The 20,137-nt window shown below is 39.7% G+C and overlaps 1 protein-coding gene across 1 annotated transcript in view; it reads left to right on the top strand.

The window, feature by feature from the left end:
* The first annotated feature begins 4,195 nt into the window (after positions 1–4,195).
* The window catches only part of FGD3 (FYVE, RhoGEF and PH domain containing 3), a 212,711-nt gene continuing 196,769 nt past the window's right edge, over positions 4,196–20,137 (top strand). Inside the window, exon 1 of the mRNA XM_074197689.1 lies at positions 4,196–4,339. Within this exon, the coding sequence (XP_074053790.1) occupies positions 4,327–4,339 (13 nt within the window). The 5' untranslated portion in view covers positions 4,196–4,326. The remainder of the gene's footprint in view (positions 4,340–20,137) is intronic.

Below are 20,137 nucleotides of genomic sequence, written 5' to 3'. Positions count from 1 at the left end.
GTTTTCTAGTTGTTTGGAAGGGAATTTGGGAGGATTTCAGAGGGTTCCTTCCTTACTGTACCACCTTGGCACCAGAAGACCTATTTTATGTACTTAAATTTTTTTAATCAATAAAAATCTTATTTTCTCTTCCTCTCTCCTTTCCTCTCTCTTCCAACAACAACAACAACAACAACAAAAACCCCAACAAAAACAAGAATATAGACAAGCAAAATAAATTCTTGTTATGGTTATATACAAAAATATATGCCTCTTTCTGCATCTTGAATCTATTGCTTCTGTCAGAAGGTTGGTAGCAAGTTTCATGAATTCTATATGTAAATGATTAGTCATTGCATTGACTTGTATTTTGAAGTCTTCCGTAGCTGTCTTACAATGTTCTTATGGTTAAAATTGCCTACTAGGTTCTGCTTATTTCATTCTGCATCAGTTTACACAGTCATCCCAGGTCTCTTTGAAACCATCTCCTTTGTGATTTTTTACAGCACAATAGTATTTTAAATTTATATATTATAATTTGCTTAATCATTCCTCAATTGATGGACAACCACTCAGTTTCTAGTTCTTTACCATGTAAAAAAACTATTATAATATTTTTGAACATATGGATCCTTCTCCTCTTTCTTTGATCTCTTTGGTGAATAGACCTAGTAGTGGTCATATCGCTGGGTCAGAGGGTTTACACAGTTTAGTAATTTTGTAGACATAGTTCCAAATTGTTTTTGAGAATGATTGGAATTCAAAGTTTCACCAATGTGCCTATTTTCCTATAGCTCCTCCATCATTTGTCAACTTTACCAATTTGATGGGTATGAAATAAAATCTCAGAGTTGCCTTCATTTGCATTTTTCTAATCATTAGTGAATTGGAATGTTTTTTTCATGGCTACTGATAGTTTGGATTACTTCCTCTAAAAATTAACTTTTCATAATCTTTAATCATTTATTGAATGGGGAATGTCTTTCATTCCAAAATATTGAATTACTTCCTTATATAGTTTAGAAATTTATATACATGGGTGGCTAGGTGGCACAGTGGATAGAGCACCTGCCCTAGAGTCAGGAGTACCTGAGTTCAAATCCAACCATAGACAATAATTACCTAGCTGTGTGACCTTGGGAAAGCCACTTAACCCCATTGCCTTGCAAAAAAAAAAACTAAAAAGAAAGATATATATATATATATATAGATATATATAGATATATATGCACATATGTATATATATTTTAAACTGTGGTGCAGCAGATCAGATATTTAGATTCCATCCTAAGATACCCAGATATTTTCTAAGATATTTTTGCTTCTAAACTCCAGTTTCTGACTGGGTACTCTTGTACTTACTGCTGGAACTCTTAGATACCTACACCCCTCTTGCTGCTAGTGTCTGCTCTTTTCTCTAATGCCCTGAAATCAGTTTGGACATTAGTGAAAGGGTATTCATGTCCTGGTCACTCTTTCCCCAGTATAAATCATTCTATTCTCAGCTTCAGAACTACATTCATTCATATTTTAACAGGTGAAATCCTAAAATAACTGACTTTTTCCATACATCCATTTTGAGATCACTGACTTTCATTGCGAATTTACTTGGATTCTGGGGGAAGGCTTTCTTCAGCTCACATAGACATGATACTAGTAATTGAAGAGGGCCCATGTTCAAGTTCCAGTTTTGCAATATTACACATGAACCTTAGCCTCATACCTAACCTCTATGATTTCTAGTGCCCTTTACCACCTTTCATTAAAAGAGAATAAAAATTGAGTCTCTAATAGTGTAATAAATGTACTCCTGAGAAAAAGTCACACTTTGATGAACAATTATGTAAAAGTGAGTGGGGTTTTTATTTTGGATAACAACAACGTTCCATGATGGAGATTATGATTCCATAGCATTCACAGGAGTGACAAACTTTCCAGACCTGGGAGCAGGACTTAGTAGGGTCAAAAGATTTCTCTGACTTTGTTTGCCTCTCAGCTATAACCACAGACATTCATATTTAGCCATAACTTAAGCCATCTCATATTAGAGCGAGGGGACTAATATTTTTAAATGCTGGAACACTAGCTTTAAAAAAAACCCATAGCCATTGCAAACTCAGAGTTTTCTACATTATTATTATTATCTCTGGTAGCATTATCTGTGGTTTGAAGCTGTGGTAGACTCTGGTCAATGATACTGTACCCAGTATTGCAAAATATCAGTCAGGGAGGAAGAAGAGAGAGGAGAAGCATATTTGGACCTCAATTTCCTTATCTGTAAAATGAGAATTAGGCTAGATGATGTCCAAATTTTGTTTCCCCTAGCTCTAGTCAATCTGTGTTCTAAGTTTTCCATGTTATAGGATGATAATATCATAGTTCTAGAGTTGGAAAGGACTTTAGAGTTATTCTAGTCAAACCTCCTTATTTTACAGATGAGAAAACTGATGTCCAGAAAGGTTAGGTGATGGTCCATAAGCAGTAAGAAGAATCACTATTTGAATCAGGCATGTTCCTCCAGGTTCAATAATTTTTTCAGTTCCATATCACCTCCACTTATTCTGAAGTTCTGTGTTCTAAAGCCTTTCTATCTCTGACCTTTACTCTATGGTCCTTTATGGTCTGGATAACATACAGTCTATATACACCTGCCAGATTTTGCAGTGAATGAGCCAGTTTACTATGCTTATGCCAAGGACAAGTATAGTCTACTCAATGTTCTGTAGGCCCAGCCTCTGGTTTTAATTGCTTTGTGTTTATTTGCATTTCAAAAGACTTATTCATGAATTGTTCACATCTACTTCTCTTAGTTCTCTAGAGACAGGAGCTGGGAAAATAGCAGGAACCTTTAACTTTTTATCCAGTAGCATGAAGGAACGAGGCTAAAGTTAAAAAGATCTCTCCCTCTTTCCCTCCCTCCTTCTCCTTCCTTTCCTTCCTCCCTCCTTTCCTTTCCTTTCTCCCTCCCTTCCTTCCCTCCTTCCTCCCTCCCTCCCTACCCTCCTTCCTCCCTTTCTTCCCTCCTTCCTTCCTTCCCTCCCTCCTTCCTTCCTTCCCTCCCTCCTTCCTTCCTTTCTTCCTTCCTTCCCTCCCTCCTTCCTTCCTTTCTTCCCTCCCTCCTTCCCTCCCTCCTTCCTTTCTTCCTTCCTTCCCTCCCTCCTTCCTTCCTTTCTTCCCTCCCTCCTTCCTTCCCTCCTTCCTTCCTTTCTTCCTTCCTTCCCCTCCCTCCTTCCTCCCTTCCTCCCTCCTTCTCTCCCTCCCTCCCTCCTTCCTTCCCTCCCTCCTTCCTTCCCTCCCTCCCTCCTTCCTTCCTTCCCTCCCTCCTTCCTTCCCTCCTTCCTTCCTTCCTCCCTCCTTCCTTCCTTCCCTCCCTCCTTCCTTCCCTCCTTCCTTCCTTCCTTCACCCTCCTTCCTCCCTTCCTTCCTTCCTTCCCTCCCTCCTTCCTCCCTTCCTTCCCTCCTTCCTCCCTCCCTTCCCTCCTTCCTCTCTCCCTCTAAAACCGAGCAGGATCTGGAGTTCACGACTACTTTATGTGAGAGGCAGTTGGGCTGAGTGGAAGGACGGGGCACTGAAGCCTGAGCGCCGGGCGAGGCTTAGCTCCATGCCTCAGTGATTCCTCGGGGACGGGTCGCTTAACCTCCCTGAGCCCGTCCCCTCGGTAAACGGGAGCTGGTGCTACTTCCACCTCTAGCTTCTGGTTGGGAGAAGAACCAAACGCCGTTCATCTGGAAACCGTAAAGCCCTGAGGACTGTAGGGATGAGGACCGGAGCGGAGGAGTGACAAAGCCGAGAGTTCAGCTCCGCGCGCGGGGCACCGGGGCCGAGAAGGAGCCCCGCAGGGGCCCGGCAGATGGAGGGGAGGGTCGCTTCGGCTCGGCCGTCGCCTCGCGGACCTCCCGGGCTGCGGCCCCGGCCCGGAGCCGCGGGGCTCCGAGGCGAGTGTGGGGGTAGGGGGCCGCGGCCGGGGAGGAGCCGGGCGGTGCAGCCGCGGAGAAGGCGGGGTGGTCTGAGGGCGGGGGCCGGACTCCGGGCTGGCGGGCGGGACCGAGCCCCCTCGGGAGTCCTGGGCGGCGCGCGCCGAGTCCGCCCCCCTCCCGCCCCCAGCCTGGCGGGGCCGAGTTTGGGGGCTGGCGGCGGCGGCGGCGGCGGGAGGGCGCCCGGAGTCAGCGAGGCCACCCGGCCGCCCGCGCTGCTGGCGAGATGCGGGCCGGCCCCGCGCTTCTCCGGCTGCTGGTCTCGCGGGGGCCCTTCGGGCGCCAGGGCTCCGGGACCCCAGGCTGGACTCCGATTCCCCCTTCCCCTTCTCGTTCCCTGCTCCTGGCGTGAACCGAAGAGCGGGGGGCGCCATGGAGGCGGAGGGTGAGTGGGGAGAGGGGAGGAGAGAGGAGGGGGCGGGGAGGGGGGCAGGGAGGGAAGGAAGCTGAGTTGTGGGCCCGCCCCTGGAGCCGAGCGGGAGGGGGGATCCGAGAGTGAGAGCTGGAAGGGCCCTCGGGTCATCTAAGTCAACCTTTTCATTTCACAAAAAATGGAAACTGAGGTCCCCGGCTTCCCCTCCCACTTCTCCCGGCCGGATCGTGCGCCTTTGCTTGGGAGCAGCCACCCTATTGGGAGGGTTTGGGGAAAGGGCCCGCCGGAGGGCACCCGGACTGTGCCGGAGTCTCCGTCTGCCTGTCGGTTTAGTATTGGAGCCAGGGAAAGTGGGCAACGGGTCCGAACCATTTTCCCCCACCCTGTCGGGCCCCACCTTGGAAATGAAGCTCCACGGGAGGGGGACCCTCCATGCAGAAGCAGTCTTAAGATTTTTACCGTGTTACTCTTCGTAACTGAAGTAAATGGGAACTCCCACAGGCCCTGAATGAAAAGCCCGCACTAAAATTATTTTAAAACAAACCTTGGAGGTTGGTTTTTGTAGGAAACTTGATCGGAAAGAACTTGCAAAAAAGCAGCTTTTCATGTGGAATGGTAGAGGAGAAAACTTCCCAAAGTAAGGAAGCGTGTTCTCCCCAGTCCTGCCCCCAGCCCCATCTCTGCCCCTCCCCCACCGGCCAGGGCAGAGCTGTGATTGCAAGGGCTTTTTCGGGGGCGCTCCTTCTCCCCCCCGGAACCTTTGCAGAAGCGCTGTAGTTGCGGCTGTGTAACCAACTGGCGACTTCTTATTCCTCTAGGCCTCCTTCAATTATACTGCTCCCCCCCAGGGGTCTGAGAGCTCTATTCCACCTCTTTCCCAATCTAATGGAAGATGTCATTAAAGAAAATAGTAAAATATCTAGAGGCAAGCGAGGTATATTGGGAAATGTTGAATTTGGACTTTGGGGACCTGACACATTTCCTTCAAACCCTTTGGTATTCCCATCTCTAGACCTCAGTTTCCCCATCTTCACAATGAAGAGAAGGGGCTGATAAGCTCTAAATGCTTAGCTCTTGACTGCTTTGCCCTTGTTACACCGTACCTGGGACTGGATCCAGACTTTCTTCCCACTAGGGTAGCTTCCAATTCAACTGTATATAGTTTTGAACTTTACAAGTCAACCCTCTGGCCCATTGGAAGGACCCTGAATTTCTCTCTCCCTCCCTCCCTCCATTTCTTCCTTCCTCCCTTCCTTCCTTCCTTCCTTCCTTCCTTCCTTCCTTCCTTCCTTCCTTCCTTCCTTCCTTCCTTCTTTCATACCTTTGTTTTTGCAAGACTTTGGGATTAAATGACTTGCCCAAGGTCACACAGTAAGCATCTAGTATCTAAGGCTGCATTTATCTCAAGTCTTCCTGACTCTAGGGTGAGTGCCCTATCCACTGCAGCAGCCTAGCTGCCCCTCTCCTTTTTTTATTAGCTAGATTCAAACCAATTCAGAAAACTGTTATTAAACATTTGCTTTGAGCTAGTCAGCAAGGATATAGTAGGATAAAGTCAAACAGGGAAAGGTACACGTAGCAGCTAGGAACGGGTGAAAGTTGGTAACATAAAATTATAGCATAACCACCTGATTACAATGTTGCCACCTTTTCCAGCAATGGAATAGCAACAGAGAGGGTTAGGTGAGGGGGCTAACCCCCAAACTATCATTTACCCTGACAAGATATGAGAAAAGAGGACAAGGGACTAAAACTAGAGGCATATAGTTAAAGCGTATAGCAGAGAGTTAAATTAGTCAAACACAAGATCAAGACTGGGATGGGAGAAAAGTGAGGCTGAACAGGATGGTGATGATGAAAAAGGTTTATGAGTAGTGGGACAGAATGAAGGATGGAAAGATAACAAATTCTTTGTGAAGAAAGGAATTTCAGAATTGTGAATAATGAAGGCAGAACAGTTGGTCCCTGCCCTCAAGCAGCTTACAAACTAATGAACTGTATCCTCAGAAGTTAGCACAGTTATGACTTATGAAATAATTGTTAACCGACTGATACAATGTTTTGAGTTTTTGCAAGGTGTCTTATAGTACATCCTGTCTTATCGTCCACCAAGCTGTCAATATAATAACCAAGTAATAACCAAGCTGTCAAATTTAGATTGTAAAACTCCTTAATAAAGCAAGGAGCTAGATTGAAATGAAATTGAGAAATAAATACAAATACAATTCTACATAGATAATGTTAATTTGTGGTTTTCTAAGGCAATATGGATCCTAGGGGCATCTTTTCTATTTGACTTCCATATCATTGAGCTCTAGGACTGGTATGGGTATGAAAAACCAGAACTAGGGTTGTTTATTAATCCAGATGTCTGGACAAAACTAACTGCCACCTCCACTCTTCCCTCTCCTCTCCCCATTTGTCCTGTGTCAAGGCAGGGAAGCTGATACTACCACTTTGAAATGAATCCATGCCTGACCATCAGAGGACCCAAGAGGATGAAAGTACTTAATCGCTTGGTTCTTTCCCAGTGCTATTTGCTGATGGACAGACTTTCATCTCTTGCTTTACTTGTCCCTTTGAATTAGTATCACCTGCTGAGGTGAAAATCCTTAGCTTCATTTCCTCTGCCTCCCCAAATTCTCATCTGGGCCCATCGAAGTCAGATGGCTCTACTGTTCATGTTACCCTCCCTTCTTTCCTTTCATTTTGTTCTCTAGAAAACCTGCTCTTTAAGAAAAATGAACAAACTCTCCATTTTGTAATGTCTACTTTTTACTCTCTCCATTTTCTTTCATTGGTGGAAACTCAGAAAGCAGAGCATTTCTGATCTTTTTTTTCCCCAACACTAGACACACATATTCTCTCATTTCCACAGCCTTTGTTGCCCATTCTCCCTTTCAGTCAATCCCTTTCCTACTATCTTGAAACTCTCTCCTTCCTTGCGGTTTTCTCTATTCATGTTACCTAGTCCAGATCCTTGTGGCAGTGATTTGCTGACCTATATCTTCTCTCTCTTTTTTCTCAAGGAGTTCAGTACTTGGATCATTGTCAGTGTATCCATTCTGAACTCTATCCTCAGACTCAGAATGTTAATACTCACATTGCTGTGCCCCAGGCACCCTGATCCTGCTAACTTCAATAGCTCCTATGACCTGTTCCCTCAGATCACCTTCAGCAACAAAAGACATAGCCATGATCTTTCTGTCACCATCTGTTGTTAACTGTACCCCCTTCGTTATTCACAATTCTGAAATTCCTTTCTTTAAAAACAATTTGCTATGTTTCCACCTTGCATTTTCTTCCACTACTCCTAAACTTCCTCCTTTTCATCATCAGCATCAAATCCTCCTCCTCTTCAGCCTCACTTTCCTCCCATCCTAGTCTTTTGTTGAGGGGCTGATTTACATTTTATTTATTTACACATTACTAAAATAGTCTTGCTTAAGAATAAACATAATCCTTCCCTCCTCCCACAAAAATAAAAAACCTCAAGCAAGAAATAAAGTGAAAAAGAGGGAAAAATGTGCTTCATTCTGTGTTCAGATATTATCAGCTCTGTCTCTGGGGTGGATGGCATTCTTTATCATAAGTCCATCAGAGAAGCTACTTCTGTATTTTTCCACAGTTGCTGTTGCTGATTATAATTCCCTCCATCCATTTCCTCCCCACTAGCATATATTATATTTTCTCTCTCCTTTCATTCTGCCCCTCTTCAAAAGTGTACTGTGGGGCAGCTGAGTGGTGCAGTAGACTTTTTGTTTTTGTAAGGCAATGAGGTTAAGTGACTTGTCCAAGGTCACATAGCTAGGTATGTGTGAGGCTAGATTTGAACTCAGGTCCTGCTGATTCCAGGATTGGTGCTCTGTCCATTGTTCTACCTAACTGCCCCTTCCATCCTAGTCTTGATCTTATCCATGGTTGACCAATTTAATTATATTCTACACACTTTATATATATATATATAGATATATATCTATATATATATCTATATATATATATATAGATAGATATATGTATTTCTAACTTTAGTCCCATGTTCTCTTTTCCTATATCTCATCATGGTAAACAATAGTTTGGGGATACCCCATTCACCTACTCTTCTCTATTCTAATTCCATTGCTGGAGAAAGTGGCACAATTGTATCTGGAGTTATGTTACAATTTTATGTTATCAAATCTCTCTGGATCCTAGCTGCTACTTGGTCATCCTTCCCAGTTTGACTTTATCACACTCTCCCCAGGTCAGCCCTAGTCTCTAAGGACTACCTAAAAATAGTATCAGGATGTGACTGTAGTAGCATTGGGATATAAATGCCAAATTAGCCACATTACTTATCTACTTGTCTCCCAGGAGTTCTGTGAGAAGAGTTAAAGATGACTAGGGATGTGGTGGAAAGAATGATAGTCTTGGAGGGAGGGAACCTGAGTTCAGATCTTTGCTCTGTCCCTTGTTAGGTGAATGATTGTGAGCATCTGATTTAACCCTCTGTGTTAAGTCAGTATATTACTTTCTTCTCAAGGTCGTTGTGAGGAAAGTCATTTGTGAATCTAAAATCACTATAGAAATGAATTACTACCAATAATAGATGTATTTGGAAGAAGTGATTGAGGGGCGGCTAGGTGGCCCAGTGGATAAAGCACCGGCCCTGGAGTCAGGAGTACCTGGGTTCAAATTACTTAGCTGTGTCGCCTTGGGCAAGCCACTCGACCCCATTTGCCTTGCAAAAAAACCCTCAAAAACAAAACAAAACAAAACAAAAGAAGTGATTGGGACTGGCTCTTAGTCAATAAGCATTTACTAAACATTATGCATGCAAAGAAACAAAACCAAGTCTAATGGGCAAGTTAACATCTAACCAGATAGTAAACTGGTGGTAATCTTAGAAGAAAGCAAAAGTGGTGGGCTGGGATGGGGGATGGGGGTGAGGAGTTGGGGGGAAAGCAGAAAAGTGAATCCTTTGGCAGAAACTGGCCTTTAAACTGAGTTTTGAGGACCAGGTGTCAGAGGTGAGGAGGAAGAGTAATGGCATTTGGGAATATTCAGAAAGGACTTCATGGGGTACTCTCTGAAAATTTATGGAGTTATAAGATGAGGTATGTAAGGACACAGGGTCTCTGGTCTTCATGAGGGGGATTAAGACAAGAAAATTAGAAAGGGGACAGGTTATGAAGGGCTTTAAAAGCAAAATGTAATTTTATATTTGATCCCTGAGGTAATAGAGATTCAGTGGGCTTTATTGACTAGAGGAAAACAGGGTCAGACTAGTGCATGGGACAAAGACCTTTGAGCCACTAGTCAAGCACTCTGTTGGGGGAAGTGACCCTGTGTTCCTATTAATACTGCTGAATAGCCTCCTAAAATAGTTTCACTTATTCCAGAAGTCTTTCTTTTTGACAAATGAAAACAATTCTATTTTTCCAGATGGATAGAGAGGGGGTGGTAGTCTTGCATCTCTTTCTTCTCCCTCCTTATATGTAAGAAAGGAGCTCCTAGCAGAAAGGAATTATTCCTTTGTTTTTGAACAGACCCAGTGACATCACTGGCCATTTCTTGATTTCTTTGTGAATGAGATTTAAGTGAGGAAACACAAAATCACAAGCCTCACTTTTCTTTCCAGAGTCATCCAAGTCTAGTGACAGGATAAAAGTCAAGACAACTGGTGATGGCCCAGGATGTGATGGATAACTTTGGCCTGAACAAATTCTAAGTGTTCCACAGTATGGTTGAGTGGTCTATTGTCTTAGCCTGAACCCCACTTGGGGAATAGTCTATTCTTCATCGATTAGGGTGATTTCAGGCACTGTGAATATAATTATTGCCCAGCCATCTCTATGATGAATAAAGCACAAGAGAGGGTAAGGAGCAGGATATTCTAGTTTATTTAATGAAAATTAAGGTGACTGTTAAATTCCTGAAAGGATGGAGGAAAGGAAGAGGGATATTAAGGATGGATATGGAGATTTAGGACTCTTCTTATGGACAAGTGATAATTGAACTCCAGTGGATAAATGAAAAAAGAAGGGAGAAAAGAAGAGATTCCAGGAGACAAACTTGTGGGCAAAACACCCGCATTTTTTGTTGAACAGAGATGGGAAAAAAAAGTCAGAAGTTAGTAGAAGTATGGAAAGTACAGATTTGGGAGGTGTTCTGGTAATGAGAGGAGATATATAGGTTGATAATTTAATGAAACAGCAGGACCAAATGAAGTTTTTTTTTTTTAAGGATAGGGTGTCTTTGTTCATGCTTCCATCTCCACCTTTCTAAATCTTAGCCCATGCTCAAGGGGCATGGCCTCCTGGAAGCCTTCCTTGATCCTGATTGGATAATAGGGTTTTGGACGAGAAAAAACTTGAGTGATCTTTTAGTTGAAGTCCTTCCTTTCACAGATGAGAGAATCAAAGCCCAGAGTGATTTGCCTAAGGCAGGAAGTAGTTGAATTTGGCTTTGAAACTCTGACCTCTGATTCCAAATCTAGCACTCTTTCTATTATACTATACTGTTTCCCAATAGGTTGTCTCCTTTCCATCTTCTGAATTCCCCATAGTATTTTTTTTCTGCTTAAGTATCACTTCTGCTTTGCATTGTACTTTGTAATTTTCTCCCCCCCCCCCAACAACAACTGCAGCAGCAGCAAGGACAATGATGACAACAACAGACTACCACCTCCACCCCCCACCTCTAAGCTACTCCAGGCTATGGGCCATTTCTTGATTGTGCTTATCTTTCCCAGTAGGAGGCAATAGAGTGCCCTACTCATAGAAGCTATTTGATGATGAACTAAGGGGGTTAGGCACCCATCTGTCAGTTACAGTTTTGCTTGGGAGATTTGGTGCTTTGTCCAGGAATTCAAAGCCCACCTTTGACACTTACTACTTTTGTGACCTTGGGCAAGTCATAACCTCTTTCACCTTAGTCTTCTCATCTTTAAAATGAAATTTCATTAGATGACCCTTTTAATTCTGTACCTGTGAACCCCTGCTCCCCTTTCTAAAAAATGAAAAAGTTCTATAATATATACCTATAGTTATATCTTTGTAGAGTTCCAAATGTCTTAGTGCAATTTTAAGCTTTAATAAGCTTACAGAGTTATTAAATTAAATTATTAATTAAGCTATTAAAGCTTAAAAACTACATTCAGACTTTTGAAACTGTGTACATGGATGTATATATCATTACACAAAGACTGCTATCAGGTAAATTCTATAGGCTGATGTTTCTGCTTATGTTATATCTGACAGAACTATGGCATGTACATCAGTGCCAGACAATCGTCTTATCTCTGGCAAAGTATTTCTTAAAAAAGAATCTGTTTTCATTCTTCAGTGTTTGTATTTCATCACCCCGAAGATAAAAAAGACTGACCTCCCACCTTGAGTTTCTGCTGGGCCTCTATGAGTAGAACCTACTCAGGTCTGAATAACTTATTCTTTGAGAGTCAGATTCTTAAAGAAAACTAGGGCTTTGTTGTAGAGGTGAATGGTTTGGATTGGATCATTATTGGAAAGCAAATATTTAAACTTCATTTTTCTGAAGAGAGCAAACCATCAGGTAGTATTGCAAATATCCTTGTCTGAAGGACCCATCTGAAGGACCCTAGAGAATTTCAATTTAACTAGAGATCCAGTTGCTCCATGCCTATATCAGAATAAACCTTTGTTAGTGTGTAGGCATATTTAAGTACTCTATGTGCTAAGAAAACACTTGATGATAGAGATTGGAGTTCTTTTTATAGCAAAAATGTTATATTTAGCATCCTAGAATTTTTTTTTTTTAGTTTTTGCAATGCAGTGGGGTTAAGTGATTTGCCAAAGGTCACACAGATAGATAATTGTTAAGATGTCTGAGACTGAATTTGAACTCAGGTCCTCCTGACTCCAGGGTTGGTGCACTATCCACTTCATTACCTAGCTGCCCCAGAATCCTAGAATTTTAGTGGTAAAGGGAACTTTGAGATTATGTAGTCCAGGGACTTCAAATGACTTGTCCAAAGTCAAACAGAAAGAAGGGTCCTCCCCCCAACAAAAAAAGAAAAAAAAATGAAAGTGACACTAGTATAATAGAAAGTCACAATGAAATGATCCTTCTAAACACAGTATTTTCAGTTTTACTTAAATATAAACAAATTAGTGAAAGGCATCACGATGTATATCAAATGGACAGAGAGGTGGCCTGAGTGGGAGAGTCAGGAAGACCTAGATTCAATTTTAGCTCTTTTTTGTCTGTGTGACCCAAGGCAAGTCATGAAGCCTTTCACATCCTAGGCAAGTCTCTAAGATGATAGATTAAAAGAACAGTAGCTGGTTGTCTCTGTATCAAACAATTCATAGATCTTACTCCCTTTCCCTTTCTCCCTCAAAAAAGTGAGGGACTCTAGGTAGTGTTTTGTATTTACTTATTCTTTAAACTTTTGAAAGATATTTCCAAACATTGAGACTCTCTCTCTCTCTCTCTGTAAACCTAAAGGAAAACACATTCCTGATGTGACACTGAATATATCATCTTTCTTTGTGTCTCTAAGCAAAAAAGACAGAAGCTTTCATGTATTTCAAGGTCTTACAAAAGTCAGGATGTTCTGTATTACTTTTTTTAAAATTTTTTTTAAGGTTTTTTTTTGCAAGGCGTAACCTAGCCACCCCTGTTCTGTATTACTTTGTGGGGTGTTTTTTTTTTTTTTTTAGGTTTTTGCAAGGCAAATGGAGTTAAGTGGATTGCTCGAGACCACACAGCTAGGTAATTATTAAGTGTCTGAGGCGGAAATTTGAACTCAGGTACTCCTGACTCCAGGGCTGGTGCTCTAATCCACTGCACCACCTAGCCGCCCCATTCCATATTACTTTGAATGAAGGATAGAATTAGGATCTGAGGGGGAAGGGGAAAAGTCCCAGGTGGGAGCTTTTACTGACATGTTGCTTCATTGTCAACACTTTCCAGGTGATTTTTTTTTCCCTTCCTCTTTTGGGGCTGCCTCCTTAGAAGGGAACTTCTTACTTCCTGTCATGAACCTGAATGCCTTTGCAAACTCTTTGGGTATAAACAGATACATTTAGGCAAGGCTATGGCAATTTTGTCTTCAATATGCTATAACGTGTTTTACAATGTATCACATAACTTGATCTTAGAATGGAGCCTTATATGGAAAGATCAATATTAACCTAAAGCTTTTTCATCATTAAATAAAAATTCAAACATCTTTTTATGGCAACCATTTCCTCTAGACTACTTTGTGAATGTAATATAAAACACTATTACCTAAAACAATGATTCTATTTCTATGATATCCCAGATTGACCTAATTATATTCTTTTTTTTTTTTTTAGGTTTTTGCAAGGCAAATGGGGTTAAGTGGCTTGCCCAAGGCCACACAGCTAGGTAATTATTAAGTGTCTGAGACTGCATTTGAACCCAGGTACTCCTGACTCCAGGGTGGGTGCTTTATCCACTCCGCCACCTAGCCACCCCTTGACCTAATTATATTCAATAGTGTTTTTTAAAATTCTCAGACTGAAATTATTTTAAATTCACTTAAGACTACCATTTTTAGGAGAATGGTAGGGGTTATTCTACAATGAAACTAATAAAGACAGTATCCAAGCATCTGAAAGTTTGGGAAATTATTAGCCTGAAGTGTAGAGATATTGTATTCCTATTTGCTGGATAATTCTGTCACCTTATAAATCTTAATAGTGATGAGATTTTAGGGTGGGAAGCTCCCTTAGAGATCATTTAATCCAATACCCTCATGTTGTGGATAAGGAGTCTGAGACATAAAAGGAGTGATTTGCCCAAGTCCATATAAGTTAATGACAGAGCTGGGACTAGAATCTAGGTAGCTTGATTCCTAAGTATTCTTTCCAGAATTACCATAGTAATAATATGTTGATGGATCTATGATCTCATTGATGTAGTGAGCTTATTCCCTCCAATGTTACAGGTAACAACTTGTCCATGCCTACCCAACTTGTGATAACCCTTGCCATTGTCTTCCCTTTCTGATTCCTAAGGATATTTTAAGTAGCTATCATGTCATCAGCAAATAGGGATAATTTTGTTTCCTCTTTACCTGTTTGTAATGCCTTTAATTGCTTTCTCATGTCTTATTGCTGTTGTTAACATCCCTTTTTTTAGTGTTTTTTATTTTTTCAATTGTATGCAAAATAGTTTTCAACATTCATCTTTTGTAAGTTTTTGAGCAACACATTTTTCTACCTCCCTCCCTTCCCTACCCCCCTCACTGTGACAGTGAGTAATCTGATATATGTTATAAATACTGTTGTTGTTTGTTCTTCTTTCTTAAAGAAGACATCAGGGAGGTGATGCTATGACATGCATGTTAATTGAATTTGAGTGAGGGGGTGCTGTACTAAATCATCAACCTCACTTTCTCCCTGGAGCTATCTGGGTCCAGTGGTCAGCTATGTATCAGAATGAATGGAGATGGCCCTATATGGTAGGCAATCAGGATTAAGTGACTTGCCCAAGGTTATATAGCCAGTAAATGTCCAGTATCTGAGGTCAGATTTGAACTCAAGTCCTCCTGACTCAGGGCCACTGCTCTATCCACTGTCCTATGTAGTTGCCTCAGGTTATACATGTACAGTCATGTTTAGCAGATTTCCAAATTGGTTATGTTATGAAAGAAGAATCAAAAAGGAAAAAAATGAGATAAAAAAGCATACAAAAAGTTTTAAGAAGTGAAAATAGTATGCTTTGATCTACATTCAGACTCTGTAATTTTTTTCCTCTAGATGTGGATAGCATTTTCCATCACAAGTCTTTAGAATTGTCCTTGAACAGGGTGGCGCCCTGGAGTTAGGAGGACGACCTGGGTTCAAATCCGGTCTCAAACACTCAATAATTACCTAGCTGTGTGGCCTTGGGCAAGCCACTTAACCCCATTTGCCTTGCAAAGACCTAAAAAAAAAAGAATTGTCCTTGAATGCAGAACTGCCGAGAAGATCTAATTCCATCATAGTTGATCATCATACAGTTTTGCTGTTAATGTTTACAGTGTTCTCCTGGTTCTGCTCGCTTCACTCAGCATCAATTCATGCATGTCTTACTAGGCAACATTTCTAGAAATAAAATAATATTTAAGACAAAGGGCCATCTTTACTTTATTCATCTATTAATTGTGACAATTTCTAGTGTGTATGTATATATTTGGTTTTTGTTTTAGATAGACATCTTGGGTTTTTTTTTTTTTTAAGTTTCTGAGGTCACATTTGAACTCAGGTACTCCTGACTCCAGGGCTTGTGCTCTATCCACTGTGCCACCTAGATGCCCTGACATCTTGTTTTTTATTAAAAAAGATCCTTCTAGGATTGTTCTTTGTGGACAAGTTTTTATTAAAAGACTACATAAGATCTGTACTTTGTTAAAGGCCTTTTCCCCTATATGGATTGAGATAATCTTCTAGTTTTGGATGTTTTTATTTTCTACCATGATTTTTTATGTTGCTTTCTTTATGTTAAACCATCCAAGCATCCCTAGTATAAATTCAACTTGGTTATAATAACCCTTTTTTGGAAAAATTACTGTTATATTTTTGCCAGAATTTTATTTAACATTTTTGAATTGATCAATATTCATTAATTTATTGGTTTACAGTTCTCTCTCTTCCCCTCTCCCTCTCCTCCTTTTCCATTTCTTGTTCCCTGTCTGTCTCTGTCTCTGTTTCCTTCTTCGTTGTTTTAGATATTCGAAGTATAGTTGTTTCGTAAAAGGAGATTTTTTTAAAAGAATGAATAACATGAGTATTATAGATACTATTCTTTAGAATTTTTGATAGAAAATATAGATCCATTTAAACCAGATGAATTTTTTTGGTAGTTTATTTGCTTTTTTTGAGATTGGATTAAGATTTTAAGATTAAATAATCTTAAAATTATTTAAAATTTCTCTAAGGTGTGCTGTTGCTTGTGTCTTTTTTATTCTATGTACATTTTAATATTATAATATTTTTATATTAAAAATTTTTTATAGGGTTGTGAAAGTAGGCAGATTGTGAAAGCATATGGATCAGTAGTTAACAATATTTTAATCAGTTCCCTTTGGGGGAATATTAGTTACATTTGAGGTCTCTTCCAAGTCTGTAGTACACTCTTCTCCTTCATTCACCTTGAGAAATGACTGCTCTACACCTTCAAAATTATTAATTTTTCAATCTTTTTTTTCTTCAGTGCCTTTTCTGCTTCTTTTACTACTTTTAGAACAGAGAACAAACTGTGTTGATTTTACTGTCAATGATGTTGAAAAGATTTTGTTAGAAGAGTTTCGCAAATCTTTTTTTAAATTTGTTCTTTAAATACTTTTAGGATGACTTGGTTTGGAGATCTTGTTAAGATTTTTGTAAACTTGCCTTTGCTTCCTTATTTATAAAACAACACTGCTCATAATCTTCCACTGGCCTGTTCTAAAAATGAGTTTATAGTCTAAACAGATGTTTCCATTGCCTGTTTTGCCTTTCTACCTGGGAAGGAGATTAAATGTTGATAGATAGAGACATTTACTTGACTTATTTGGTCTCTGCATTATAATGATTGTTTATATCATTTAAATTTCTTTAAGAAATGATGATGATGATCTATGGCAATATTTATTCTTATATCATATCTGTTATCATCTTTTCAGATTTAGTGGTTTTTTTAAAAATATGTCTCATCTTTACTTTTTAATACTAGTTTAGTATTGATTTTAAATCTTTCTTTACATGTCATCTAATTCATAAATGACTCCCACACCAATGTCCTTTCCTTTACTCTATTAAATATCTATGACTAATATGAAAATATGTTTTACACAATTGCACACATAACATATATCACATTGCTTACCATCTTAGGGAAGGGGAATTGAGGGAAAGAGGGGAAATTTAGAACTCAAGATTCAAAAAATGATAATTATTTTTATATGTAATTGGGAAAATAAAGTTTATTTACTAAACTATTTTTACTATATTAAACTAATTTTACTATATTAAACTATATATTAAAAATAAGATAACTTAAAACAGGGTTTCTAAACTCCAAATGGTTTTACATTTTTGTCAATATACTGAAAGACATGTATGTACCTACTGTATGCTAGGCTCTAGAGATACAAAAGTAAAAAATAGTCTCTATCCTCAAGAGCTTATATATTTTATGGAGGAGATAATATAAACAAACAGATTATATGCAAACTACATTTTAGGAGGAAGGCAGTAATAAAGATATGTCATCTTGGATAAAGATACAGATAGCATGCTTATCAAATTTGCAGATGATAACAATCTGAGAAAGATGGTTAACATGCTGAAATACAACATCAGGATCCAGGATATTTTTACAGGCTAGAAAAATATTAAATATACAACTTTAGCATGTTAGATTTATATAGATATATGTATACTCTTACCCTTGGGTTAAAAAGGCAAAATTGTGAGAAGTATAACTAGATAGCTCAGTGGGAATGGATCTATTGTTGCTGTTGTTGTTTGGATGATCAGGTCAATGTGAATCAATAGTATGATATGGTAGTCATGAAAACTAATGTTATTTTAGGCTGCACTATGAGAGGTAGAGCATCCAGAGTCAGAGATGCCATAATCCCATTGTCTTCTACCATATTTAGACTATACCTGCAAAATCCTGTCCAATTCTTGACACCACATTTTAGGACACCTACAACAAGGTCACACAACTAGAATCTGTCTGGAAGTTTAGAGATTATGTCATAAAGGGAGCAGTTAAAAGAACTGGGTAAGTTTTGGCTGGAGAAAATAAGATGCCCTAAAGAAAGGGGAAGCTAGGTAGTGCAGTGGTTAGAGCACGGGTTCCAAAGTCCAGAGGGCCTGAGTTCAGAGTCAACCTTAGATACTTGGCACATAGTAGCTGTGTGTCTCTGAGCAAGTCATTTACCCAAATGCCTCACAAAAAAAAAAAAAGAAAGAGAAAAAAAACCAAGAGTAAGGGAGAACAATATAATTCATTCCAAATATTTGTAAGGTGATTATGTTGAAAAGAACTGAGTTTGTATTTCCTCAGAATGCAAATTTAGCAATAATCATATGTCTACAGCAGAAGAGCATAGAGCAATATAGCATATAGCAAAAAAAAAGGCAGAATCAAGTCTAGACTTGAAGAAGAAAAATAGAGTAATTAGTACTATCCCAAATTGGAAAAAGTGGAATGGGTTTCTCCTAACTAGAAATCTCTAAGCCAAGGTGTAGTCTTGATAGACTCTATGTCAAATACTTGTTATCTTTGATGACCTCTGTTGGCCCATATGATCCTTTTTTAGCTTAGGAAGAATATAATTCTGATCCTATTGTACATAGAAAACCCAAAGGACTGTCTTCAAGAAAATTGAAAATAGCTTTTTTTTCAAGAGGTAGTAGCATGCAAGATAAATCTTTAAAAATAAGCTTTCACCTTCCTCTATGGACCAAGAATGATTGAATAAAAAAATTCACTTACAGTATCAATCAATCAATCAATGAATTGGCATGTGTTTATCAAGTACCTTTTATGTGTCAGGTGGGTGAGCAGCTTAGTGGTACAATGGATAGAGTGCTGTGCCTGTAATCTGGAAGTCTGATCTTTCTGAGTTCAAATTTGACCTTAGACATGTAGAAGTGGTGTGACTCTGGGCAAGTCATTTTACCTTGTTTGCCCCAGGTTTGGAAAGGAAACGGCAAACCACTCCTATATCTTTGTCAAGAAACCCTCAAATGAGGTCATGAAGGGTTGGACATGACTGGACAACAATAATAAAATGTGTCAGGAATTCTGCTGGGTTGCAGGGATATAGTAAAAGTGAGACAAATGCTATACTCAAGGACTTGCACTCCACTAAGGACACAAGACATCTAGGAAAGGACCATCAGGGAAAGGAACTGTGGTCTAGACAGTGACAGTCATAAGTTAATCGATTTATATGGTAATAGTGATTTTATTATTGTTCCTTGAAAAAGAAATGAAAAGGATGGCTAGCAGAATATCACACTAGCCAGGCTCTTATGTAAGATATATGACTAGGAGGATGAGGCATGCTCTGGGTGCTTAGAATTTGGGAATGGTTAGAAATAGTAGACTGAAGTGAGTATTAATAACACTCCTTTATTCTTACAGCTATGTCCTGGTGAGGACCAAAGTGAGAGCTATAAAACCATCAAGTACATTGGTTTAAAGTTGTCAACAGGCACATAAGAACTTTATAAAGCCAATTAGAACTGAACAAATTGGAGTCATCACCCCTAAATACAGTTTATTGTTATTCAGTTGTTTCAGTCATGTCTGACTCTTCATGAGCCCATTTGATATGGAGCTGTTTGCCATTTCCTTTTCCAGCTCATTTTACAGATGAGAAAACTGAGGCAAACAAGATTAGGGGACTTGTCCAGGGTCACACGACTAGTAAGAGTCTAAGGTTGGATTTGAACTCAGGAAGATCAATTTTTCTAATTTCGGGCCAGGCACTTTATCCACTAGCTGGCCTATGGTTAGGTTTAGAAAATATAATTAAAAATGCCAATACTTTCCAATTTATAGATTCAGTGAAATCCTAATTAAATCCTAATTAGTGTCAGTGAGTTACTTTATAGAATTATAGATTAATAATAACTGACACATAAATATCAGTCTTTGGATGAAAAATGGGCTCAGAAATAAAGTTACTTGGACTGTGGTCCCATAGCTAATAAATGTCAGGAATGGGAGTGGGATGGGGAATAGGGATTTGTAATAAGGTTTTGCTAATTTGCAATCTAGCCCTGTTCCCACTCTACTGTGTTGCCTTTCCCACTATGTTGATAATATTTATATGGA

Source organism: Macrotis lagotis, chromosome 8 (genome assembly GCF_037893015.1).
Source record: "Macrotis lagotis isolate mMagLag1 chromosome 8, bilby.v1.9.chrom.fasta, whole genome shotgun sequence".
Lineage (NCBI taxonomy): Eukaryota > Metazoa > Chordata > Mammalia > Peramelemorphia > Peramelidae > Macrotis > Macrotis lagotis.
The sequence above is the reverse complement of the archived record's forward strand: the minus strand, read 5'-3'. Positions and strand labels throughout refer to the sequence as shown.